General features: G+C 41.7%; 6 protein-coding genes across 10 annotated transcripts; 5 read left to right on the forward strand and 1 right to left on the reverse strand.

The window, feature by feature from the left end:
- Positions 1-1,842: 1,842 nt before the first annotated feature.
- On the reverse strand, positions 1,843-4,181 carry lsm1 (LSM1, U6 small nuclear RNA associated). Its single transcript, XM_085368026.1, has 4 exons — positions 4,052-4,181; positions 3,833-3,901; positions 3,573-3,688; positions 1,843-2,183 (listed from the first exon to the last, which is right to left on the reverse strand). Exons 1-4 carry the CDS (start codon positions 4,095-4,097, stop codon positions 2,013-2,015), a joined length of 402 nt encoding a protein of 133 aa, XP_085224152.1. The 5' UTR covers positions 4,098-4,181; the 3' UTR covers positions 1,843-2,012.
- Positions 4,182-4,736: 555 nt separating this feature from the next.
- Positions 4,737-7,808, forward strand: bag4 (BCL2 associated athanogene 4). Its single transcript, XM_085368027.1, has 5 exons — positions 4,737-4,995; positions 5,506-5,625; positions 5,798-6,028; positions 6,217-6,486; positions 6,772-7,808. The coding sequence occupies exons 1-5, from the start codon at positions 4,918-4,920 to the stop codon at positions 7,225-7,227; spliced, it is 1,155 nt and encodes a 384-aa protein (XP_085224153.1). The 5' UTR covers positions 4,737-4,917; the 3' UTR covers positions 7,228-7,808.
- A 1,116-nt stretch (positions 7,809-8,924) lies between these two features.
- Positions 8,925-11,772, forward strand: LOC146620984 (dual specificity protein phosphatase 26-like). 4 transcript variants are annotated; one of them, XM_085368029.1, is made up of 4 exons: positions 8,925-9,032; positions 9,130-9,316; positions 9,811-10,022; positions 10,113-11,772. In XM_085368029.1, exons 2-4 carry the CDS (start codon positions 9,138-9,140, stop codon positions 10,307-10,309), a joined length of 588 nt encoding a protein of 195 aa, XP_085224155.1. In that variant the 5' UTR covers positions 8,925-9,032; positions 9,130-9,137; the 3' UTR covers positions 10,310-11,772. The 4 variants fall into 4 exon arrangements, with proteins under 4 accessions (XP_085224155.1, XP_085224154.1, XP_085224156.1 ...); XM_085368030.1 differs by lacking the exon at positions 8,925-9,032 and adding an exon at positions 9,624-9,654 and having other exon boundaries at positions 9,212-9,316; XM_085368028.1 differs by having other exon boundaries at positions 8,925-9,316.
- Positions 11,773-12,131: 359 nt separating this feature from the next.
- On the forward strand, positions 12,132-15,425 carry LOC146620985 (serine protease inhibitor A3K-like). The gene is made up of 6 exons (XM_085367164.1): positions 12,132-12,191; positions 12,637-13,252; positions 13,364-13,431; positions 13,528-13,721; positions 14,918-15,065; positions 15,145-15,425. The coding sequence occupies exons 2-6, from the start codon at positions 12,643-12,645 to the stop codon at positions 15,337-15,339; spliced, it is 1,215 nt and encodes a 404-aa protein (XP_085223290.1). The 5' UTR covers positions 12,132-12,191; positions 12,637-12,642; the 3' UTR covers positions 15,340-15,425.
- A 794-nt stretch (positions 15,426-16,219) lies between these two features.
- Positions 16,220-21,009, forward strand: carnmt1 (carnosine N-methyltransferase 1). Of its 2 annotated transcripts, none has more exons than XM_085368033.1 (8): positions 16,220-16,359; positions 16,695-16,890; positions 18,558-18,727; positions 18,911-19,051; positions 19,164-19,342; positions 19,698-19,811; positions 20,199-20,302; positions 20,395-21,009. In XM_085368033.1, exons 1-8 carry the CDS (start codon positions 16,220-16,222, stop codon positions 20,590-20,592), a joined length of 1,242 nt encoding a protein of 413 aa, XP_085224159.1. In that variant the 3' UTR covers positions 20,593-21,009. The 2 variants fall into 2 exon arrangements, with proteins under 2 accessions (XP_085224159.1, XP_085224160.1); XM_085368034.1 differs by having other exon boundaries at positions 18,561-18,727.
- Positions 21,010-22,361: 1,352 nt separating this feature from the next.
- Positions 22,362-23,722, forward strand: LOC146620987 (uncharacterized). The gene is made up of 2 exons (XM_085368035.1): positions 22,362-22,730; positions 22,978-23,722. Exons 1-2 carry the CDS (start codon positions 22,362-22,364, stop codon positions 23,137-23,139), a joined length of 531 nt encoding a protein of 176 aa, XP_085224161.1. The 3' UTR covers positions 23,140-23,722.
- The last annotated feature ends 633 nt before the right edge of the window (positions 23,723-24,355 follow it).

The following is a 24,355-nucleotide window of genomic DNA, read 5'->3' on the forward strand; positions in this document are numbered from 1 at the left end:
CTCCCCTGTTGGTACGTAATCAAAATAGGCTGGGCCTCTCAGTTAAGCGGCGTCACACAGTGAGCCTCTACCAGAAGTTAGGCCACGATGTCTGCAAAATAAAAGCACACTACAACTGCCTGGCTCGCTGGAGGAAGCGACACATTTTATAAAATGCTTTTTGTGAATTCTACATTCACATTTTATTTGGTCCCGCACGTTTCACCTCGAGTAGCCATGAATCTCATACCCAAGAGTTTCTACAACTAGTGAGCTTCTTTCCGCCAAAGTGATTCCATTTCTGTCCCAGTAACGCAAGCACAGGTGCTCCGACTGTAGTGGCAGTAAAGATTAAAAGGGTAAGAGGTAAAGTCGCCCTCTGGTGTTCAATTTTAAACTACATACGAGAACTGGTGTGCATAACGTTATGGATCACTTTCGCGAATCAACAATGCTAAACAAGCATTTCACCTTTGAAAATATATAAATACATAACGACTGAATGCCAGGTGATTGGCCGTTTCGCGAGGAATCCAGTAATTTTGTAAGGTAAGGATTCTCAAAGGATTTATGACAGCAAGGAGCAAATCCACATTTTAGAAGGGCTATCTTTGTAATTAAACTGTAATTCTCTCTAAACATCTCCACAGATGAGCTTCTGGAAAATACATTGCCATTTACTGCTCCAAAATAAACCAAAAAGGCCAATTTTAAATCTCAAATTGGCCTTAAAATAATAAAAAATCTGTCAAAGATTTTAAAGCAATGTCCGACAGGACATATTCAGGAAATATTATTCAAACCGTTAACTTATACAGCTCTGTTCATTTCTTACAAATGACTCGCTTCTTCATATTTTAAAAAAGTTGTTTACATCATCATAAGCGCGCTGTTGCTGTATTATTGTGTTTTTACAACTTTATGAGTGTTTGCTGGTGAAATGGAGGCAGGAGTGTATAAAGAAAAAAAAAAAGATCTAGTGAAGAAATCAGGTCGAGTCAGTCCCAGTGTCCACTGTAGCGTTTGCTTCGAGATTAACGTTACCGACAAACCTTCATGTGGGGTCCTCTGCCCTCCTCCTGAAGACAAGCACTTTACGCTGAAGTTTCACCGGAAACTGCACTTTATATAATAAGACTTGATATGTGGAAACTTTCTTTATGGCTTGCAGGCTGTCAGGCTCTGGGTTCATAGTATAAAATAAAACGAAAGGAAGAAAAATACATTAAACTGCCACCGGAAGTGCTTAATCATGTGGCACGAGGATAACTCGTTTAGGAGCGAGTACAATCCCGCGGCTGCCCCGTTTCACAGAAGCCACGATGGATCAGTCAAAACGATTAACAAGCTTATTGACCGCTGAAGGCAGATAGGATCGATTTCTCAGTGTGCGGACGGGCTCTCATTTATATAAACAGGACGTGGGGCAGCCTGATGCACCGATATGCCGCCTGCCTAAGTGCAATTACCACAATGAATTATGGCATTTCCCCACATAACAAATGCACAAGTGCCCGGTTTGATGTCACATTGCAGCGGCTAACGTGATCTGCTTAGTGGTGTCTGTGGCGCCATCATAAAAGAGGGCAGCGGGCCCTGATTGACCCAAAGCGATGAGCTTCACATCCCTTTAATGCATGACACCCCTCCCACCCAAGTAGAGCTTCCATCATGAAAAATTAAACTCTTTAATGGGGCAAAGCACATAGTCTTCCCCCCCCCCTCTCAATAGCAGTTCCACATTATTTAAACATTCACCACATGATGAAAGAATACAAAGTGCTATTGATTCTTAATTGTCAACATAGTGATTTCAGAGAAAAAAAAAAAGTTTTTTCTTGACTTGACACCCCCCCCCCCCCTTACAAACCTCAAATTAAATTGATACAGTACATCACAGTAGCTGGACTCCATATAATGGTATGTTCTCCCCACTTAAAAACAAAAAGTCAGGCTCCCATGCGCTCTCAGGTTCAACTTCAAACTTGTCAGTTCAATGCCAACTGAGAAAGAGGCCCACGGCAACTAGGCTGCTAGTATTCATCTAGGTTGTCAGCTTTGGGTATGGACAGGCCTCGGTCCTTCAGGACCTGCATTTTGACTTTCTCCGTCTCCTGTTTGGCTTGCTGCTGCAGCCGCTGCTCCTCCAAGATCTCTTCAATGGAGACTTGCTGCAGCACCGTGTCACAGGGCTTATCCATGTCCTGCAAAGACAAGAGACCGTGTCACATCTTGCACAGGCCTGAAACACTCAGATAATACTACTGAACACATTTTAATTGGAATTACTGGGTGTTCTGGAACTTTGAATTGTTACTAATAAAATACCTGATCAAAAATTTGATTATTGACAAACAATCTGATTACACTAATGAAGCAAACAAGTGTCTTTATCAAACACAAATAATGTAGAAGAATAAAGTGAACCTCTGTGCTAATGACTTCTCCAAAAGCCATTTCCTTTTTCCAGTTAAGGAGGACAGGTTGCACACCTGCCACTTCCTAGAACTAAAGGCATGAAACATCTGCAAATCTTCAAGAAGACTGGATGGTTCATGCCAACCATCAATCACAAACTGCTTTCTGATAATAAGCAGCATGAACAGAAATGCTGTTTATTCATGCTTGACAAACATTTTCTTAAAACTATACATAAATTAATGCGTGCAGAAGATGTCGTATGCTGAGACTATGTGCCTTTTTGTGCGTCAATATCATTTCTGATGTGACACAGGATTTGATGTCAGCTTACGGTCATCGTTTGCCAGATGCAAGCTCACCAAAAGGCACCAAGTAGTTAATCACTGCCGTTCCATTTCCATCAGCATTTCAGAACAGAAATAAATTAACAATCAAATGAACCTAATCATCAGGCAAATGTCACAAAAGGCAGCAACATCTTCTAAAGCACTGAAAAGCAGATCAGAGTACAGGTGCTGTCGAGCCTCTGCTATGACTGAAGCAGTTTTACATCATGACATGCTGTACTGTTACAGCATGATGTGGATCCCTTTAACAGCAGAGTACTGCTGTCAAGCATAAGGTAGGAATAACAGCGCAAGAAGAGTTCATGAATCACTTCTGCTCAGTGTACTGGCCTTGAAGGTCCTGTGTCACAGCAGTGACCCTGTAAAGCGTCAGCTTGGCTGTTGACGTACATCAGACAAGCATGGTTAAGGAGAGTCGGATGTTAAGGATGCATCAGCAGCTTGCACTGTTGTCTCTTAGGAAGGAGTTTGAGCCCACCAGTCTTTCTGGCATCTGTTTGTACCAGAAAGACTGGTGAGGGTTCTCCGGCTTCCTATCACAGTCCAAAGATAAGCATGTTAGGTTAATCAGTGATTCTAAATTGGCCCACGAATGGCTGCGCGTCTCTCTGTGAGAAAGGCCAGATCTCAATCTGTGTCAACTGGGATAGGCTCTAGCCCGAGGACCCTTAGCCACCATTTATGTCAACCCCTACTCTCACAACTGTATCAATGCAGTGTGTGAAGGACATAAGGAAATGTAAGTAACAATGTCTACTGAGCCTTACTTTGCATCCTTCTGACCATTTCAAAAACCAAAGTGAAAACGAGATTATGTCTACTTACTATCTCTCCAAGCAGCACCACATTTTCTCCTCTCACGATGAATATTCCTCTGGGGATGTCACCAAACTTTTTTCCCACGTGGATGCGCTCAACTGTCTGGTGAAAAACTAAATTGGCTGGAGGACAAACGAACCGGGGTAAATAAAGAACAGACCCGATCATGGGAATCATAATGACAGATAAACTGAGCCTGCTGTAACCAATGCAGTGACCCGACTCAGAAAAACAATACTAAAGGTGGATATAATTAAGAGTTTTACCAAACTGATCAATGCTTCTCAGGTAACCAATCAATGTTCTTCCATCTCGGAGCAGCACCAGGTGCTTCTCTGTGGGATACAAACAAGAGGAGCACGTTAAATGGCAGTTTAAACTCGCTGCAGATGATCCAGATTGCGTCGGACACGATGCTGCACATCTTGAAACGATTGTTTCTTTTTAAACCAAATCAGCTCCATCAAATCACTCCTCCAACTTACTATCGATGTCGTCAATGAGGCTTGCCGTCCCTGGTACGTAGTTCATCTTGTGCTGCTGCTTCTTCTTCTTATTTGAGTCTTATATCTGTATATACCGTCAAGCCATTAATGTTTCAATACATATTTCTCACAAAATTAGCACAGGAAGCGTCTTTATACACGCCAGGGATGAACTTCCTGTAAGCATTTAACCCTTCGTGTGCTGGCGATTCACTACATTTCTAACACGCAGGAACGGCCCTTTAAAAAATACATCTTTAAATAAATATAACTTCAGGCATCGGTGGGTTTTGAAGATTAAAATAGCAGTTAATGTTTTTAAAATGTTATTTTTATGACCTTTCCCCCCATTGGCCAATAACGTCTACTGGCGCGCATGCGTCGGCAAAGATCGTATTTACACAATATTGGTCACAGAGCCGGAACAATTCAAAACGCCGTACATTATGTAAATACATGTATATTTTTGTTGAAATACGCCCAGAAAATAGACGTTTAACGTCTTAAAATCATATCATAAATTTATAGCTAGTGTAATGATGGTAGACTCTGGCGTTACTTTCTCCGTCCAAACGTTGGTTGTGCCAGAAAAAATCTGACGGAGTGAGACCTCTGTAGGTTTAGCAGCGCCTCGCTATTAAAGGCGCAGCACGGGGGCGCTCACGTCATTCAGTCGTTTCCCGACTTCAACCGAGGGGTCCGCACTTGTATAGGAAAACGACAACATTGCTGCTGGCGTTTCAGACGACCTGACACATCCGATAAGTAACGCGAGGCTCGCTGCAGATTTGTTTCCCCCCCCCACAATGATAGATGACAGGGCGGCTGCTGGTAAGAGCGCTTAGTCCAAGCATCATCATTATCAAATGCAGTCCAATCTGAAACCCGGCTGGCCCTCGACTTGCAACTCCGGAAATAATCACGGGAACTGGAATAACAGTATGGTAAGTAAGTGGACACAGCTCAGACATATTCTCGTGGTATTCACACTCTTTTAGTGTCTTTAAATCTTAAAGAAAAGCGTGAATTTGTGGCCGAGATCATTTTCAGCCAGCTCGCACAAAGCCCTGTCTATGCTAGCTGCGTGGCTAACTGAGCTAACTAGCATTATGTAATAGTAACGGCTAAGGACAGAGTTCAGCTGTTTTCCGGGACTTTTACGTTAATCTTGACGTGACGCCACTGTTAATAAGACTCCACGTGTTTGAAATAATGAGTCAGTATTTCGTGTCTTTCTTGTGACATGTTGGGCCCTTTTATTTCCGGTTAGTTTTTCTTAAGGATTTTGCATAACTGGTTCCGCAGGCAGATGAATCAATGTCCCTGTTTGCACAGTTATTGTTTGTCCTGGGATTGGTTGTGACGTTGAAGGCGTAGTTTTAAAGTTTTGTGTCATACCAATGTCTATTTGTAAGTACTCTGGTGCCAACCATGCTTTGTGACTGTATTTGCAGGATGCTCCTCAGTATCCAGGCTACCCTCCACACTACTGGTATCCTCAGTCTCATTCCACAGGGCACTATGCAAATACCTATCCCTCTGGATCAGATGTTCAACCACAGTACAATCCACAGGTATGGCTATACAGATGCAGCATAACCAGTACCTCTAACTCTAAGGTTGGGTTAGTGGATTTATGCTTACATTTTCATATTAACATCTATCTTGTCAAAGTTGTTGTATCTCTGATGGATTTATACTTTTTATTTTAAATAACTAGTTCCCCTTCTTGTGTCTTTCACATAGGTAATGCCTGGTGGTTATCCAAACGGCCATGGAGTCTACAGTCCAGCACAGAGTCAGTATTCAACAAGTGGTTTCCACCCATCCAACCCTTTCTACTGTGCTGACCCTCAAAGACCGGCTCCGGGTTCTTATCCTAACCAAGGCTGCCATGCAGAGCAAAGCAGTGGGTCTTCTGGACAGCCTCATTCTCAACACCAGCATCATCACTACCCTGGGCCACACTGCCAAGGGGTTGGTGCATTTAAGCGCACACAGTTTTCAAATATAACAATAGTTTAAATAAAGTCTTACAAATGAGGTATATTATACACTGTAATTTTATTTTTATTTATTTATTTTTTTAATCTAAAAACAGATGCCTTTTTTTAAACGCAAAAGAAACGTTTTCTGAATGTGAGACATTTGTCTTCTGCTCTCAGGGTCCTGGATATCCTCCCGGACCGTACCCTCACTACAATGATAGTGGCCATGCGTTGCCTCCAAATCCCCCATACCCAACTGGCCAGTCACTTCATCCCAGCCAGCAGGCTGACGCATGGGGACACTCTGGTCCATATGTACCCTCACAGCAGCCATGGCCGCCGGGGCAACAGCCTCCACAAAACCATTATGGGAATCCAGTCCGTCCACCACATCCTCCAGCGTGGCCAGGAACTGGAACAGGTGCTCCTCCACCGTACCAGCCCAAGGTAAGCATCTTAAGAGATTTTGTTTTGTTTTTTTGTGAAACACAGATGTGCACACAATGTATTACAACTGTCATGATGAACTGTAAAACTAGAACAGCCATTGCACTTTGTTTTCTGTAATCGCGCATCTATTCTGGGTGGATAGCATCTGTTTTTGGAGGGATTAGATTTTCTAAAAATTAAATACCAAATCTTTGCTAAGGTATATTTATTTGAGTCAGTTTACAGCCTTATATTATCAAACTTTTAAAACACAATATTTTTCAAACTCTTGTGTTACTGTAGGACCAACAGCACCAACGCGCCCCACCGGTGGGACCTAAACCGAAGCCAGCACCATCCCCGAATCCCCCCAGTGGTAATCCTACTGAAATAAGTTCTCCTCCACAAATGTATAAAACTGGGAGAGGTGATCCTAATGCGTCGCAAGCTGAGGCCCCGCCTTCGGTTCCAGCATCAACTCCAAGTCAGGCTGCACCTCAGCCCCTGAGCGATAACCCCAGTCTGGCTAAGGTCCAGCAGGTCATGGCCAGAGTACTGCTGCTTCAGGAAGACGTTGATGAGTTTGTTGGCAAAAAAACAGACAAGAGTTATCGTTGTCTGGAGGAACTGCTTACCAAAGAGCTGCTGGTGCTAGACTCTGTGGAGACTCAGGGACAGGAGAGTGTCCGGCAAGCCCGAAAGGAGGCTGTACAGAGAATCCAGGCCATTCTGGACCAGCTGGAAAAGAAAGCTTTCTGAGCTGGACTTGTTCTGCTTGTGGGTCACTTTGTTTTCATCTTCCTGATCTTCCATAGACATGTTCAGGTTCTTGTCGTCTTTTGCTGACCAGTGTTGTAGGGATTTTTTTTTTTTTTTTTTTCTCTCCCCACCACCATGTTACTATAGAACACCTGTGAAAGGTGGCATGGACCAAAGAAAAAGACACAGCAGTTACTGGCACGTGGACTCAAACTTTAAAGCCTAATAATGCTGGTATAAAAGGTATGGTGGTATTAGACGTGAAAGCTCATGGTTATCTGCGTCAGCCTCAGTGAGTGACTCTATCAGCTGCAAAAGCAGGAGCGAGTCACTGGAAGATGAACTTGTGTAGTGCCACATTGCAGCTCTCTGTTGTCTCTGAGTCAGGACGCAGATTATCATCACGCTGTCCCTCAGGAATGTGGGTCAGTTTCAGTCTGATCCAAAGTGTATCAGCTCTTGCACTTCTTTAGCAGGCTGTCGTTTCATCTCACGGTCCCTTTGCATGATCAGGAAATTGTGCTTTCACCTAATGGAGTAAATGCATTTTGTCCATAGCCACGTACCTCTCCATGCCTCCGCCTCTGTAGGTGCAGTGATTTCTTTTGTCTTTTCTTTTTTTTTTTTTTTTTTTCTCACTCAGTTTAAGCCCTGCATGCACTGTAATGTCAGATAGGCACTTGATACAATCATGATATCTCAGAGCTCAGAACTGGGCCTTGAGTGTAGCAGATTAGTGAAAATCCCCCAGAAGATTGCTGTTCCCAATTATTTCATCTTTTTTTGATGAAGACCTAGAATCAGACCTACATATGAATGCCATGTGTTTCACTTGACTCACTGATAAAGACTTGATTAAGTATGACTGGACAAGCTGTTCCTTTTCTCCATCTTTGAACATTCAAATATATATATATAAAACTGAAATCTCTACTTGAACATTTTCAGTCATGTTTTATGCTGAAGGACAAGGTTGGATTAAATGTTTTTCTTTCTGTCCTTTTGATAATGAGGACAAATCTATGTTTATATCAAACTGATTTTTGTGTGCGCATCACTGTCCATTATCGTGTGTATGTTTTGTTTTGTTTTTCCCTCCTCAGACATTCTTGATGTGTTTTAGCAAAAAGTGCCATATTTAAGAGGATGGGTTTTATATAATTAGGAGAAAAAAAATATAAAAATATCACAAGGTTTGCATGGAAAAGAAAATCATTTTCTGTGTGTTTATTTCCCCTTCTGCTCAAATGCAACTCACTGTGTAGTTTTAGATGTAATGCATGTTTCCAACATAGGATGGGGAATTTTGCCTGATAAACGGTGAAAAGATCACAAGTGAAATGTGGGAGGGGGGGGGCAGAAAAATGATTAAATGTCAGTATATTTTTTAACTCTTGATCAAATTAGTTTTTGCTTTGCCTTTACCGAACACACATGAATATCAGACGGTTTAGGTATCAGTCATACAACATTTCTAAATGTTGTTCTGTTTTAAAAATGAGAAGGCTGCTTATTTTTCTCAAGTAGAAACTGGTGCTTGGAGGTCACACTGCCTTCAGCTGCAGGCCTGCATTGAGCTCTTTAAATAGACAGCTATTTGGACGCAAAAGCATTAATGTCCGCCCATGATGGCTCCAAGTGCAGTCTAATTTAATTCAAGGGTCAAATGGCCTGACAACACACAGGACACCCTCCGGTGTGTGAATCTGAGCCAAACAAGCCTGCTCCACTTGAGTCACTGGTTACAGACGACCAACTGTGGAATAGTCTGTTTGCAGTTTTCTTCATCAGCGAAGCTGTAAAAGGTAGTCTCGGCAAACTCTTCCATAACCTTTTCACCTTTTAAACTTTTTGCCTACCCTTAACAAACCATTACAAAAGATAAAATTGCCATGTCGACAGAAAAAGCAATGTCCTATACATCAAAACTTCCTGTGTGGTGGAATGCAGAGCCGCCTCCGCGGAAATTGAAAATTGACCTGAGTTCACCTGGATTAGCTGTGTTTGAGTTGGAAAAACTCTTGTATACTGGCAAAGCCATAATCAGTCATGCAGATGAAGTGTGGCCTAGGCTGTACATTGGTGACCAGTAAGTAACTCCTCTTTATTTCTTTTGATGAACTCTGACATAATCTAACTGCACCTATTCCTCTAGCGTCAGTATTTACTTATATACAGCAGATTCAAATTGAGATTATGACTCTGAGGAAACTTCCTGACTTCTAAATCTCCAAATGTTTTTCTTGTGTTGAGAGAGTCATCTGATACTTTTAGTAAAAATACTCAAATCAATAAAAGTCCTGGATTCACTCCACATACGTGAAAGAGGAGCTGATCATAAATCTGATTCAAATGCAGAATGAGTAACGTGACACTTGTCCTGCTGCGTTCCACAGTGGGAACTTGCATAAACTACAACAACGCCATGTAAGCGTTTGCACTGATGCCTTGGCATGAAAGCACGTCTCGAATGTTCGAACTCGCATGCTTAAAGTGTTTTTCTAAGGATCAGTTTATCACGATGAAATATTGCATACATGCCGTATAACCTACTGTCTGAATACAGAGTGGTGTGTTTTCCAGACACAGTGCAGAGAACCAGGCTGATTTGTACAAGAATCACATCACTCACATCCTGAACGCAGCTCACAGTAATCGTAAGGGACAACCAGATATCTATGAGGGAATGAAGATCACCTACATGGGCGTAGAGGCTCATGACTCCTGTAACTATGACATGAGTGTCAACTTCCAGGCAGCAGCAGACTTTATCCATAGAGGTCTGAGCAGAGGAGGTAAGAGGAGAAAGTTAAAAATGATATAAATACAGTTCAAAGGCAAATGGATTTGATGTGTGGAATTTAATCTAATATTTCTCTGTGAAGGCAAAGTGCTGGTCCACTGTCATGTAGGAGTGAGCCGCTCTGCCACCCTGGTCCTGGCTTACCTGATGCTGAAGCAGAACCTCACTCTCGTCGAGGCTATTTGTGCTGTGAAAGAGAGCCGTGGTGTGATTCCTAACCGAGGTTTCCTTCGACAGCTCATCAAACTGGACGAGCAGCTCTTTGGCAAACATCGCTGAAACCCGTCTAACAGCATTACTAGTCACCTTTCACGGGTCCAGAAGATTGATCTTTAATGTCAAGATGATGTGTTGCATGAAAGATTTCTTGCGTTTTACTTTGGGGTCTTACAGCATGTGATCCTTTCTTTGGTCTTCATTGTTATGAACGTTAAGATAAAAACATTACATTTGTACATGTTAAATGGACTGATGTTTTACAAGATGTTTAGCAGTCAGCTTAATTTACATAAATATTGTGGAAAAGTTTTGAGCCACCACCGATTTCTTTATATGCCGCTTTCGAGGAACCAAACCTTTTTCGTAATTTTTAAACGTGGTCTTGATCAATAGTTCTGTAGGCTTTCTGAAGCTCTTTCTTTGGACATCGGCCGCTTCTACCTGACCATTTTCAGAGGAATGTGTTGTTGTTGTTTTTTTCTAATGTTGTTAAGCCATTTAACACTGACTAATGGATCACTTCAGTATAAAAAAGGCACCTAACTCAATGAATGGACCAGTGTGAGAACTAAAGGAGAAGTGCCAGGCCAAAAATACAAAAAGCTATCTACAGCAGATGCAGCATCTGAAAGTCATTGTCTGTGGAAAAAGGAACAAATCCTGACCCGATTTATGTTTTGGGCACTTCAGGTGATCCATCTACTATTCGCTGAAGCCTCATCAGAAATGTTCTCATTGGAAGGCTGAGATCTGTTAAGATGCCATTTTTAATTCTTGCCAAATTACTCAAGAGCTGTACTGAATATCAGTGGCAACAAGTCTTATGGAATGAATCCAAACTTGAAATTTTGGGTTCAAATTGTTGCCAGTATGTATGAGGAAGGTCAGGAGAGAGGCACACTAGAGAGCTGAGAAAAACGATGGAGTTGCTGTCATGGTTTGGACATTCATTTAGGACAGTGGTGTTGATGATCTTATCAAAACCAATGAACACAGAAAAGTGACATCAGATTTTGACCCACTATGTAATATCATCTGGAAAGCATTTGGTTTGTTAATGCTTCATTTTTCAGCATGACAATGATCACAAACACACTTCCGCCACAGTCAGAACTTACCTGGACAGAAAAACACACAATGCAACACTGTCAGTCATGCAGACTCAACGTTATTGAAGCAGTATGGGATCATCTTGACAGAGAACAGAACAAAGAAGGTCTTTCAAGAAGCATGAAGCGCTATTCCTGAAGACTACTTACAGAAAACGCAAGAAAGCAGCCTAAGACAGTTCAGGCTGTGTTGAAGAGTAAAGGTAGTCATACCAAATATTAGCATTCAAGCTTTGTTAAGCTCTGTTTTGCCTTATATAGTGTATTAACATGTATTTTTGCATTTGTTTCAATAACTGTTTTCCCAACAAAATACTAAGAAATAATGGGCACCTCAAGACCTTTGCACAGTAATGTGGCTCCATGGTGGCCAAATATTAAATGTGTTTTTCAGCACTGCACTGAAATTTTAACTCGACCAATAGCTGTTGCATAAATAAAGAAATTAACTTTTCAAAAGTGTTTTAGTGTTTCATTGCACAACAGAGAAACATTTCTCTCTGACATCAGTGTTGACAGGGTGATATCAAAGTTCAACTGCTATACTGTACAGCACAGCTGGTGATTAGTGATCACCTATGGCATTTTTTTGTACCCCTGCGTTAACAAACAATGGCTTTTCTGTGCATTTTGTGTGAACTCAGTTTGATGCCATGATTACAGGGGAGTCATTGCACGGAACAAATGCAGAGGTTGAGCAAGTAAGAGGCTGAGACAAAGAGCAAACAAAGTCAAAGTTCGGCCTGATCGTCCTCATAAATAGAAGGTCTCCCTCTGTCCAGCTTCACTCTCTGTGGCTGATAATACATACAGTGAGCTCCAACCAGAAGAAGGTAAGCGATATGTTTTTTTTAATAGCATGTTTAACTGTCCCGCCATCAGATGCACGGTTATCTTTAATATGTAACATCTGTAGACTGTAAGTTGTAACTTTGATTTTAAGCTCTTCTTAATGACGCTGAATATTTGCAGCTAAGTATCATGACGTCTATAAACAGATTTAACCAGCCCATACACAAAACAGCCAATTTGGATTTTAATGTACGTAAGTAAATTCTGATAGGCAACATTAGGGATTAAATCTGGCCCCTCTGCTTCAAATGAGTGAGGAGATAAAGAAACACAGAAATTTGTTGGGAATTTAGCAAAAACTGTTGCAGCATAGCGTGTTGGTCAGAAACTCAGTTCACAGTACGAAAGAGCAAAACTGACTGTTTTCAGGAGCAAATATTGCATAACCCACATGAACAAGCAATCGATTGTGAACTTTTGTCTCAGTTGACCATGATGCATGCAGCCTTGGCTATCTGGATCTTATCAGCAGTGTTCTGCATGGGTAGAGGCCATCACCATTTGGGCCATGCCGATCAAGACCAAGAAACTGACAGCAGCCTCTCACAGGTGTCCACAGCAAACAAAGAGTTTGCCTTCCGTCTGTACAGAAAGTTAGCAGCTCATGCCGACTTTCAAGGCAAAAACATCTTCTTCTCACCAGTCAGTATTTCTACTGCCTTGGCTGCCTTGTCCGTAGGAGCTCGGGGGGAGACCCACCAGCAGCTTTTCAGTGGTCTAGGTTTCAACAGTTCCCAGCTCATGCAAGCAGATGTAGATCAGTCCTTCCGTACGCTCCTGCAAAACGCAAAGAGTGGTGACACCAGTGAGGGGACTGCCGTGTTCGTGGACAACCGCTTTAAGCCGCAACCTGAGTTCCTGGAGGTGTTGAAGCAGTCCTATTTTGCCGAAGGGTTTAATGTTGACTTCACCCAAGCCACGGAGAGTGTCAATACCATCAACAATTATGTGGAGACCAAGACCAATGGGAAGATTGACAAGCTGGTTGAGAGCCTGGATGTAAACACAGTCATGTATCTCATCAGCTACATATACTTTAAAGGTAAGAGGTCAACTGAGATGAGATTTGGCTGGTCTCTCTTTTATTCCAAGGTTTAAGTTTGATGTGTCATCTGTAACGTGTGATTTATTTCTGCTTATAACCGCAAAACAGGAAAGTGGGAGACTCCGTTCGATCCTCAGGACACCACAGACGACCATTTCCATGCGGAGAACGTTCAGGTTCAAGCAGCTGATTCAGAACGGAGATTAGTTGGAATAATTATACATCACTGCGCCTAATTCAACCTGTTTTCCAATAAACTGTCACATTTCCAGGTTCCAGTCCAGATGATGAATATGGAAGAGGATGTTGATATTTATGATGACAAGCTCATTAACACAACAGTCCTCCACCTCCCCTTCAACGGCACCCACTCCATGCTGCTGATGTTGCCTGATAATATGGCAACGCTGGAGAACGCCATTAGCCCGGGCCATGTCAACAAATGGCTGAAATGGAAGAAGCAGAGGTTGGGTAGAATTTCAAATCATGCTTAATTTCTTGGTTTAGACACGTCCATCATATTTACATATACTTAAAATTTTTAAGATTAAACAAAGAAAGCTGGAGTAAAAATGAAATGCAGTTTCTAAATGATGATTTCATTTATGAAGTGGAAAAAACTACCGATTCCCACCCATCCCTATGTGAAAACGTAATTCCCCTCTAAACCTAATAACTGCTTGGGCCACCTTTGGCAGCACAAGGTGCAGTCAGGCGTTTGCAGGGATTCTGGCCCACTCTCAAACACATTGGAGGGTTTTTTTTTAAAACATGAAATCCTTACTTCAACTTGACCACTCCAAAACCTTTATGTTGTTTTGTTTTTTTGGAGCCAATCAGAGGTGGATTTGAGTTCGTGTGTTTCAGATGATCGTCTGCTGCATAACTCTTCAGGGTGCAAAACATTGTCCCCCAGACTTTTCTGGTAGAGAGCAGAACTCATGGTTCGACCAATTACAGGAAGTCTCCCAGATGCTGAAACAGGAGAGCAGCTTCAGACCATCACACTGCCACCACCATGTTTCATTGTTGCTATGATATTCTTTTCATGGACACGGTCTTAGTTTTACGCCAGACGTAACAGGACTCAAACCTTCCAAAAACTTCAGCTTTGTCATGTCAGTCCACGTACTGAAATACTTGGGGATCATCAAGATTTATTTACTTTTTGGAAAAACTTTGTAACTATTTCCAGACTGATAGGTGTCACTGACTTAGTTTTCCAGCAGTTTCTTTAGATGATGTATTGCTTTTTGAGATCTTTTAGCTTCACTTTGTCAGACTGTTTTTATTTTAGTGATTTCTTGATTCAACAGGTCTGGCAGTAATCGGGCCTGGCTGTGGCTTATGAAATTGTGTTTAATCGTGTGGTTAATCACAGTAAATTCATGTTTTAACAAGGAGGGGCAGTTTATGACACAGGGGCAGGCAGGTTTGGGTAGCTTTTTTTCTGTTAATAAAAGAAATTATCCTTTAATAACTGCATTTTGCATTCACTCAGGTTATCTTTGTTTGATGTTAAAATTTGTTTGATAATCTGAAACAGAAGTGTGACAAACATGCAAAAACTAAGAATTCAAGAAGAGTAAAAATATTTTGTCATACCCTGAATATGCTTGCCGGATGAATATCAATACTATTGATTCCTTTCACAATTTTTAGGAGATACAACATATATGTGCCAAAGTTCTCCATCAAGACTTCCTACAAACTGAACAAAGTGCTGACTGAAATGGGAATGGCAGACATGTTTCGTGATAGTGCAAATCTGACCGGTATTTCAGAGGGGCATAAACTGGCAGTCTCAGAGGTAAGGACAGTGTTATTAAACACACATTTCTCCCTTTTATTCAATCCTCTCACATGTTTCTCACTCCACTGCGCTGTAGGTGGTACACCAAGCCACCCTGGATGTTGATGAGGCTGGAGCCACAGCAGCAGCTGCTACAGGCATCGGTATCATGCTCTTCTCCTTCCGGATTGTCCCGGTCTTGAAGTTTAACCGCCCATTTATGGTCATCATCACTGAGCGTAACACAGAAAACATTGTTTTCATGGGAAAGATTATTAACCCAAACATCTGATGGAGGAAATGCTTTGTGTTCTTCCACGGTTGTTGCAGTAAACATAAAATACTCAGAAAAACAAAAACAAAAAACACTCACTTGTCATGTCTCTTCTTTTATGACTGCATGGTTTTAGTATTGTTCTACCTGTTTTTGACAAGTAGAAGATAAAATACAAACAACAGGATTCCCAGCATCAGCTTTTCTCAGGGGTAAACAATAATATAGCATGTTTTCAATCATCTTTATTAATAATGATGCGTTATTGTGTAACATGCATAGATTTTGCACTAACACACTTGGAAACCTCTGGGCCAGGCACATGGAAAACCAAAAAAGGCGTGAGATAAAGATGCATACATCTTAAACTATCAAGTCATGCACTATTGCACTTTATGTCAAAAAAGACTGAAAAGACTAAATAGTCATTTCAATATTTCACATTTAATTTGACTGTGAGTACAAATAGCGTTTATTACATGTTATTACATTAAATACATTTTATTTATTCTCTTGAAAGGTTCATGCCAGCAGGGATTAGGCTCTTACCAATCAATAAAGTATCCATTATTATTATTATTATTATTATTATTATTATTATTATTATTACCAACAGAGTAAGTTTTCTGAGTTGAGTTCAGAATGCTTTTACTGAGCTGAGTTGCATTATTGTCTGTATTTATTTTATATTTGTATAATATTGTATTTATTTATTGTATTTATTTAAAATAAATTGTTAATTTATAGATTTTTTTAAAGACAAAGTGTAGTTTAGTCACCTGACGCTACGTGGCAGCACTGCGCATCGTAGAGTCTGCTGCGCTGAAAACCAATCAGAAGAAGAAGAAGTTTGCCTCGCTTTGATTGGATGTGAAGGTTTTTTTTTTTTTTTCAAGATATGGCTGAAACAACAGGACAAGAAGGAGCTAAAGGTGGACCACATTATATAAAAGAAAGAATAAAATACAGCCCGGAGGAGGAGGCCAGGCTGGAAAGGAAACATTTCTGGAGAATAATTGATGCTTTTAGATATTACAGGTATGAAAAGGTTTTTTGAAATAAAGACAGGCCGCGGGTGTTTTGTGTCAATACATGGCAGTGTTAGCAAATAATAGCATAGAGAAGAACACCAAGTCTAAAGAGAAAAAAAAGGCTTACTGATGTGTTTAAACGTTAAATTGCGACACCTACTTTTGAACCAACTCTGCTCGCTGCATTTGACCTCTTTTGATCAGCCCTTTCTGCCTTTCACACTGCTCACAACACACTTAAATACAGTGAAAGAGAAAAAAAGTGAACCTTGTGCACAGTATGGTTATGGTGATCAGTGTAGCTGGTGAAGCCTGAGTCTCAGCTCTGTGTCTTCCTGCCAGGATCCATGTTCAGGAGCAGGTCAAACGCGCGGAGCGTCAGTTTCAGAGTCTTCCGCAGCACCACCAGAATCTGCTGCCACACGTTTTGTCCAACCTGGCCCGGATCGGCCAGTGTGCGGACCACAACCAGGAGGTGCTGCAGGCCATCGTCCACCACAGCCTCCACATGTTTGAGAACATGGAATACGGAGAGAGGGTATGACTTAAATCTGCTGTATGAACTGTAATCACAGATCCAGAGCTGGCTATTTCTAGTGTTTTGTCTTTTTCCTGTGATTAGTAAGGCAAAAGTGAGGACAACTATGAAAGAGATGAAGAATAGAAAGGCAGTTTGAGCTGGATGACTTACCTTGGGTGGTATAGAGATGTCTGCAGGAGAGGGCAGTGCACTTTTTAACTCAATCTTTTGAGTGAGAGGATGCCTGAGGAATGAAGAAGTCTACTGCTTCTGATTTTCAAGAACAAGCTATGCAGAGCTGTAGCAACTACAGAGAGATAAAGCCGATGAGCCAGGATATTGGAAAGAGTTGTTGAAGCTAGGTGTGAAGAGATGTGGTGATCTGTGAGCAGCAGTATGTCTTCATGGTGAGAAAGTGCACTATGGGTACGATGTTTACTTTGAGAGTGATTATGGAGAAGGTCAGAAGGAGTTGCACTGTGTCTTTGTGGATCTGGAGAAAGCATATGATAGGGTGCCAAGATGGGAGCTGTGACGAGTAGCAGACAGGTATATGAGCCTGGTGCAGGACATGTATGAGGACAGCAAGACAGTGGTGAGGTTGAGGTAAGAGTTAATGATGGGTTGGAGTTAGGTGTGCCTTTTCTTGTTTGCAGTGATGATGAATAGATGAGGTCAACCAGAAGTTTCCATGAGTTATAATTTATTGCAGACTTGGGGCGATCGTGGCTCAAGAGTTGGGAGTTCGCCTTGTAATCGGAAGGTTGCCGGTTCGAGCCCCGGCTTGGACAGTCTCGGTCGTTGTGTCTTTGGGCAAGACACTTCACCCGTTGCCTACTGGTGGTGGTCAGAGGGCCCGGTGGCGCCAGTGTCCGGCAGCCTCACCTCTGTCAGTGCGCCCCAGGGTGGCTGTGGCTACATTGTAGCTTGCCATCACCAATGTGTGAATGTGTGTGTGAATGGGTGGATGACAGGTTGTGTAAAGCGCTTTGGGGTCCTTAGGGACTAGAAAAGCGCTATATAAATACAGGCCATTTACCATTTACCATTTCACTGTGATCTGTAGTGAGAGTAGAGAGCAGGAGGAGGAGGAGAGCCTGGAGAGGTGGAGGTATGCTCTGGAAAAAAGAGGAATGAAAGTCAGTAGAAAAGCAAGGCCAACTACATGTGTGTATGAGAGGGAGTTACCTGGAAAGGTGAATCTGAAAGGAGTGGAGGTAGTGAAGGTGGATGCGTTTAAATACCTGGGGTCAACCATCCAAAGCACTGAAAAGTGCAAAAGATACATGGGGAAGAGAGTGCAGGCGGGGTGGAGTGGGTGGAGATGAGGGTCAGGGGTGATTTGTGAACAGTGTCACCCAGTCCTCACCCAGTGTGGTCTGTAGAACAGCAGCTTGAGTGAAAAGGAAGGCTTACAAGATGGAGTCCTGCTGTTATGTATGGTTTGAGCACGGTGGCACTGACAAAAAGACAGGAGGCCAAGCTGGAGATGTTAAGATTTTCATTGAGTGTGACCAGAATGGATAGGATTCATGGATGTAGTGAAGGAGACCATGCAGATGGTTGGTGTGACAGAGGAGGATGCTTGGAATGGGATGAGATGGAGGCACATGATCTTCTGTAGTGACCCCTAAAGGGAGCAGATGAAAAAAGACTGTGACTTAATGATGTCTCCATTCTTTTAGCAGGAGGATCCAAGGAAGATTCGTCCATCCTCTACATTTGACATGGACAAACTTAAGTCCACCATAAAACAGTTTGTGAGAGACTGGAGTGAGTCAGGCCAGGCTGAGAGGGACTCCTGCTATAAGCCCATCATCCAAGAGATCCAAAGACTTTTCCCAAGTGATCAATAGTAAGGAGCTTACATGGTAAATTGGACACACACACATGCATGCCAATAAAGAGAAAGTCAGTGTTGCTGAATATGTGCATTCAGCTTTTTGCATGCTATAGTTTCAACATCTTGGTGTGATTATGTGACTTACACAGTTTTTTTCTATGTGATATGTGCATTTTGTGCATTTTATTATATCAGTGATGTGTCTAAGGTGAGCGTGCTGGTTCCGGGTGCTGGGCTTGGCCGTCTAGCCTGGGAGATAGCTCGGCTGGGTTACATGTGCCAGGGAAACGAATGGAGCTTCTTCATGCTCTTCTCCTCAAACTTTGTTCTCAATAGGTAAAACTTACACAGAAATGCACAGGCTGAACAGACACCTTAACTAATATTTTCTTTTGCGTCTGTAATCGCTACTCTTACTCTCCTTGTCAATCTTCACTGCTCTATTCAGGTGTGAAAAGGTGAATGCTCTGACACTCTACCCCTGGATCCACCAGTTTAGCAACAACAAGCGATCCTCTGACCAAACACGACCAATCAGATTCCCTGATGTCAACCCTCAGAGCTTGTCACTAAATGCAGACTTCTCCATGGTAGCAGGGGACTTTGTGGAGGTCTACAATGAGCCAGGTAAATAAAATGTATCTTTAACCTATGAGATATTTCTAAAAAGGGGACCAAACTTTACTCATGTTGGTCGAAAGTATACATTTTTACATCTACAAAAAGCACAATATAATTGACTCAAACTTTTCAATGTGGATGTACTATAAAATATGCTCACTGGTCACTTCATTAGGTACATTTTGCTTCTGCTGGTTTGGATTCCCTTTGCCTTCATAACTGCTTTAGTTCTTGATGGCACAGATTTAACAAGGTGCTGGAAACGATGAATACATCTCACTCATGTCCACCTTAGTAATATTAGTAATAAAAAAAATGCATAAGTATTAATAAAGATTATTATATTTTGTGTTTCTGGCAGAGTCCTGGGACTGTGTGGCTACCTGCTTCTTCATCGACACGGCTCATAATGTGTTGGAGTATGTGGAAACTATCTGGAAGATTCTTAAGCCTGGTGGAGTGTGGATCAACTTGGGTGAGTGTCCGTATTCAAACTATTAATAACTACTGCAGGTCCTCATTAAGCTAAGCTAGTTATAGTTGCTGCATCTTATCATCCCCCCATTAAGGCCTTATTAGATCTTCTTCACTCACTCTGTAATATCTTTTTATAGGGCTGGATTTTGTTCACATTAGTAATTATTTATGTTGACTTTTTTTTTTTTGGTTTGTTTAGAAAAAATGAGCCATAATAATAAATAGAGGGGATCTTTATATTTCTTTTTTTTTTCTTTTTCAGTTTTAAAACAAAATTGTTTTGATTGAATAGAAAGGAAACACGAGTCTTACTTTCACATGGATGAGATTTTCTCCTCTTAAGTCGGTGAACTTAACAGTGTAAACATTCTTTAATATTTTCAAGGTCCACTGCTGTATCACTTTGAGAACATGGCCAACGAGCTCTCAGTTGAGCTTAGCTACGAAGACATTAGGACAGCGATGGTCAGATTTGGCTTCCACATCGAGGTAACCTGAAGACCTAAATATTACCGCTTCAGCCATACGCTTGTCCGAAACCTTGCTCGAGAAGTAAAATCAAATTAAACTTCCTCCCGCAGGTGGAGAAGGAGTCAATGCAGACCACCTACACAGAGAACGACCGGTCGATGCTGAGATACGTTTACGACTGTGCCTACTTTGTTGTGCGGAAGCCTGCAGAGCTGCAGTACTTTAATGGTCAAAACGAAGACCAGCTACAAAACTCTCCACCGGCTGCTAAGTCGCCACGCCGAGAGGGTCCCGACAGCCCGACGTGACAAGATGTCCATTTGATAAAACCAAGTGAAAGCATAAGAGCACAATCCTTGGCTGAAATATGACAACAAAGGAAAAGGAACATTTTCCTTTTGGCCAGATATATTTTTAAAAATGTCTGCCCGAATCCACAAGACCTTGAAGTGGCTCAAAATGGGGAATGTAATATGAAGTAAGGTGATGTGATATGAAGTAAAGTGATCTGTACCATCTGAACAAAAGTCAAAATACTGGGTCTGAGATGAATCACTTACCATTGGCTGCTACTTTGTGTTTGTGGTTTGTGTGTCAGCTGCTGGCCACGAAGACCATCATTTTGTTTTTAGGCTCCGTGTGTGCATGTGATAGGAGAATGTGATAGAAGAATGTGATGTGAATGCCTGCTTTTCCTTTTTTTTCCTTTTTTTTTTTCTCTTTTATGTGCCAATAACTACATCTAATATTTTTTTTATATTGTTTGTTTTGGACTGTCATCACACTTTGAAATAAAGCCGCACATTTTAAAAATGTGGTTCTTCAGTTTTACTTAAACACATTTTCAAATACATTAACACCAACATAACAGAAAAGACGACAACAGGTCGACGATATCTAGAATCTCTATATACAAGTATCATCTTGTGAATGTTGCCAATAAAAACAAAGGTAGTAGAATTTGAAGAATCATTTTTTTTTAATGAAAGTTTGACCTTATTTGAGGTCAAACATAGTTTTAAATAGCTCTATATAGCACTATTATAACCTTCAGATCAATCTATTGACCTTAAAGGAGAGGTCAGAGGTCAAATGTGACATTCTATTTATAATCTTTATAAAGTGTCCCAAAAAGTTGATTCTGTTTATCTCGATGTAGCATTTTCAGTGTGAGAAAGGTTTTTGTTATTAATCCAAGTGACTTCTTTAGTTCAGCTGACTGCAGGTTTCCCCAACCTTTAAACAGTACATCTCTATAATGACTGAAATTAGCACCAATGACTAACAATATGGTGCATGCTTTCTATATGTCGACAACACACATGACACTTGTCATGTAAAAGGCTTTTCTGTCAGTTTTCGACCAATAATACATTGAGCTAACAGGCAAAAAATTAACCAAAAGCAGTTTTAAAAAGGTGAGTTTTGAGTTGTTTTTTTAAAAAACAGCTACTGAGTCCGCAGTTCTTAATGTTTGGGGGAGAGAGTTCCACAGTCTAGGGGCCACAGCTCTATCACCCTTAGTCCTCCTCTTAGTATTTTTTAAAGCAAGTAAGCCCTGATCAGATGACCTCAAAGACCTGCTAGGGACATAGGGCTGTAGCAGATCAGGTAGGCTGGTGCCAGTCCGTGCACAGCTCTGTAGGTCAAGACCAGGATCTTAAAATTGACTCTAAATTTAACAGGAAGCCAGTGTAACTGAAATAACAACGGTGTCACATGTGAGTACTTGGAGGATTTTGTCAAAAGCCTAGCTTTCCTCATCCAGTGTTGTCTGTGTTTTTGTGTCAGTGCACATATTTTCCTGAACCCTGATGTACACAAACCAATGAGTATCAGGCAGTGTTGTAAATTGCAGGAAGTAGATGAGAGTTAAGTGATTGGAGACTGGGTGCTCTGGGCGGGGCTAGAAAGCAGTGCTCTATTCTGATTGGTTCTTTGCAATAATTCTACTACCGGTGCTCATCATTTCGAGATCGTGCATCACTAAACACGCTCCTGCGCACTTTCGGTGTTATCCAGCAATTACAGGGATTTCAGGTTTTCTGTGCACATCGGTGGCGTACCGGCAGACTGCATGGCAAAGAGGCGCGCCGAGGACACTCTGCTGCACAACTCTCCCTCCAAGAGGTGTTTCCGCTCCCTTTGCGCTGTTGACATACAGGCGGAGAGCATGGCTCCGTCCGGGGGCGTGAGCCCGCCGTCCCTCCTGGCTTTGCTGGGGACCCGCTGCAGAAAGAGGCCGCAATATTTCGATGAAGAAGAGACCGCTTCTTATCGCAAGACTTCACACTACGATGCCAGGAAGCGTGCAGTAAATGTTTCGGCGGTGCAGACGTCTGGAAGTTTCCAAGACCGTCGCAGCTCTTCAGTCACGAGCTCCCAGAAACGACCACGAGAGGGCAGCGAGGAGCCAGATACCGCTGTTCCCAAATCTAATGATAAAGTAAGTTATTGAGAATATAACAGAAGTCGGGGATGTTCACTGCAGTTTTAGCGACCATGCAATACAACTGAATTTGGTGTGATTACAGTGAGTGTCCACTAGATGTCACCATTTACACATTCTAGACTTGTTTTTACTGTACTCTGTATAGACCAGTGAAAAGGGGACTGATTGGTCAGCAGGTAACAAAATGTTGCCACGTAGTTGCGTTTGGACGTTACATTTCTATCTGTCTGTTCCCTTTCAGGCTGATGAGGACGCAAACACTGAAGACTGCACTTACAACTCCTTCCAGTATTGGAGGGTGCCTTTACCTGAGCTTGACCTTTCACTGCTAGAAGATGCAAGCGCCCACTCAAAAACAAAAGACAAGTCAAAAGCATCTTCTTCTGACGCCATGGAGACTTGAAGATGATTGGTAGTACAGCGAGGCCTATTGAAAGCTGCCTCTTCCCGTTTAAAGCATGGGAACATGATGAGGACAATGTGATGTTCTTCAGCAAATAGAGGCATCAAGAACAGGTTACTTGAAATGCATCAAGGTGAGATGCGATAACCGAAACCTGCCAAGGCTGCCCCTGTAGAGCAATACAGGCTTTATTTATTTTATTTTTTCCCCCTTAAGTGGAAAACAGTCTAATGCAAGATTTCACAGACCTAAGTGGAACTTTTTTCAAACCTTTTATAGATCCAGCAGATTTGTGTGACCAGCATTTAGACAGCCTGATAACAGCAGTGACTGATCTCCCATGTTCAATGCTGAGTCCTTACTTTGCAAACCTACAGTTGAGTAGGATTATATAAATATGTGTCTAACTAATTAGAGATCTAATTAAAGATGTATGCTTGGTCTGCAGATAATAGTTGCCTTTCAGAACAAATTTGGTCCAGTTGTGTAGGGTTGCACTTTTTAAATTGTGTGACTGAATTGTTGGTTGTACATTTTGTACACATCTGATTGCCAGTTAGAGCTGGTTGTTACATGCCTTTGTATTCATTGACAATAAAAATATATATTTGTGACTTTTCTTTTAATTGTTTGGTTTTATTTATGGTTTTATCAACGATAATGCTGACCACCCTCTACACCACATACTTGACAGGAAGCGGAGATCCATCTGTAACACATTCATACCACATGTATTCACATTTTATTAGGTCTGAAGTATTGTGGCCAAAATGATAATCATGATTATTTGTCACGATTATTCAAAGAGTGACAAAAAAATTTTTATTGCACTGTAACAAAAAAAAATAAAAATGCTTTCACATCTGTTAAGGTTTTTGTGTTAACATTCAGCTGATCCTCAGCTCTCTTTGCATACCATTTCTGTTTGGTAAACATCAGTTGTGCAGGGAACAGCTGTGGTTGGCGTATCCAGGCAGGTGGTCAGATGCTGCATTATAAAGCACTTTGGTTTTAAATTTAAAACAGTGGACTGGGCATCGGATAATTGTGCAGCCATAGGCTGATGTATTCACAATTACAAGAACTGAGCTGAAAATCAGCTGCAATGGCTCTGATGCAGTGATGAATCTTCAGTTGACTGCTCCCTCAAGAGGCCACCACAGTGAAACATCTGCTTCTATCTGACCCCATCAAGAGCATCCTCTTCTGTCACACC

Source organism: Diplotaxodon limnothrissa, linkage group LG12, assembly GCF_057381915.1.
Source record: "Diplotaxodon limnothrissa isolate DT_005_m linkage group LG12, D_limnothrissa_male_GT1.1, whole genome shotgun sequence".
Classification (NCBI taxonomy): Eukaryota; Metazoa; Chordata; class Actinopteri; order Cichliformes; family Cichlidae; genus Diplotaxodon; species Diplotaxodon limnothrissa.

Excerpts from the sequence above, each read along its gene's own strand:
- lsm1 (XM_085368026.1), bottom strand. The coding sequence starts at position 4,097 with ATGAACTACGTACCAGGGACGGCAAGCCTCATTGACGACATCGATA. Across the intron at positions 3,902-4,051 it reads CCTCATTGACGACATCGATA|AGAAGCACCTGGTGCTGCTC; the intron begins GTAAGTTGGAGG and ends TGTATCCCACAG. Across the intron at positions 3,689-3,832 it reads GAGAAGCATTGATCAGTTTG|CCAATTTAGTTTTTCACCAG; the intron begins GTAAAACTCTTA and ends TTTGTCCTCCAG.
- bag4 (XM_085368027.1), top strand. The coding sequence starts at position 4,918 with ATGCAGTCCAATCTGAAACCCGGCTGGCCCTCGACTTGCAACTCCGGA. Across the intron at positions 4,996-5,505 it reads GGAACTGGAATAACAGTATG|GATGCTCCTCAGTATCCAGG; the intron begins GTAAGTAAGTGG and ends CTGTATTTGCAG. Across the intron at positions 6,487-6,771 it reads CTCCACCGTACCAGCCCAAG|GACCAACAGCACCAACGCGC; the intron begins GTAAGCATCTTA and ends GTGTTACTGTAG.
- LOC146620984 (XM_085368028.1), top strand. The coding sequence starts at position 9,120 with ATGTCGACAGAAAAAGCAATGTCCTATACATCAAAACTTCCTGTGTGG. Across the intron at positions 9,317-9,810 it reads AGGCTGTACATTGGTGACCA|ACACAGTGCAGAGAACCAGG; the intron begins GTAAGTAACTCC and ends TGTGTTTTCCAG. Across the intron at positions 10,023-10,112 it reads TAGAGGTCTGAGCAGAGGAG|GCAAAGTGCTGGTCCACTGT; the intron begins GTAAGAGGAGAA and ends TTCTCTGTGAAG.
- LOC146620985 (XM_085367164.1), top strand. The coding sequence starts at position 12,643 with ATGATGCATGCAGCCTTGGCTATCTGGATCTTATCAGCAGTGTTCTGC. Across the intron at positions 13,253-13,363 it reads CAGCTACATATACTTTAAAG|GAAAGTGGGAGACTCCGTTC; the intron begins GTAAGAGGTCAA and ends ACCGCAAAACAG. Across the intron at positions 13,722-14,917 it reads CTGAAATGGAAGAAGCAGAG|GAGATACAACATATATGTGC; the intron begins GTTGGGTAGAAT and ends CACAATTTTTAG.
- carnmt1 (XM_085368033.1), top strand. The coding sequence starts at position 16,220 with ATGGCTGAAACAACAGGACAAGAAGGAGCTAAAGGTGGACCACATTAT. Across the intron at positions 19,343-19,697 it reads GGAGGTCTACAATGAGCCAG|AGTCCTGGGACTGTGTGGCT; the intron begins GTAAATAAAATG and ends TGTTTCTGGCAG. Across the intron at positions 19,812-20,198 it reads TGGAGTGTGGATCAACTTGG|GTCCACTGCTGTATCACTTT; the intron begins GTGAGTGTCCGT and ends AATATTTTCAAG.
- LOC146620987 (XM_085368035.1), top strand. The coding sequence starts at position 22,362 with ATGGCAAAGAGGCGCGCCGAGGACACTCTGCTGCACAACTCTCCCTCC. Across the intron at positions 22,731-22,977 it reads TTCCCAAATCTAATGATAAA|GCTGATGAGGACGCAAACAC; the intron begins GTAAGTTATTGA and ends GTTCCCTTTCAG.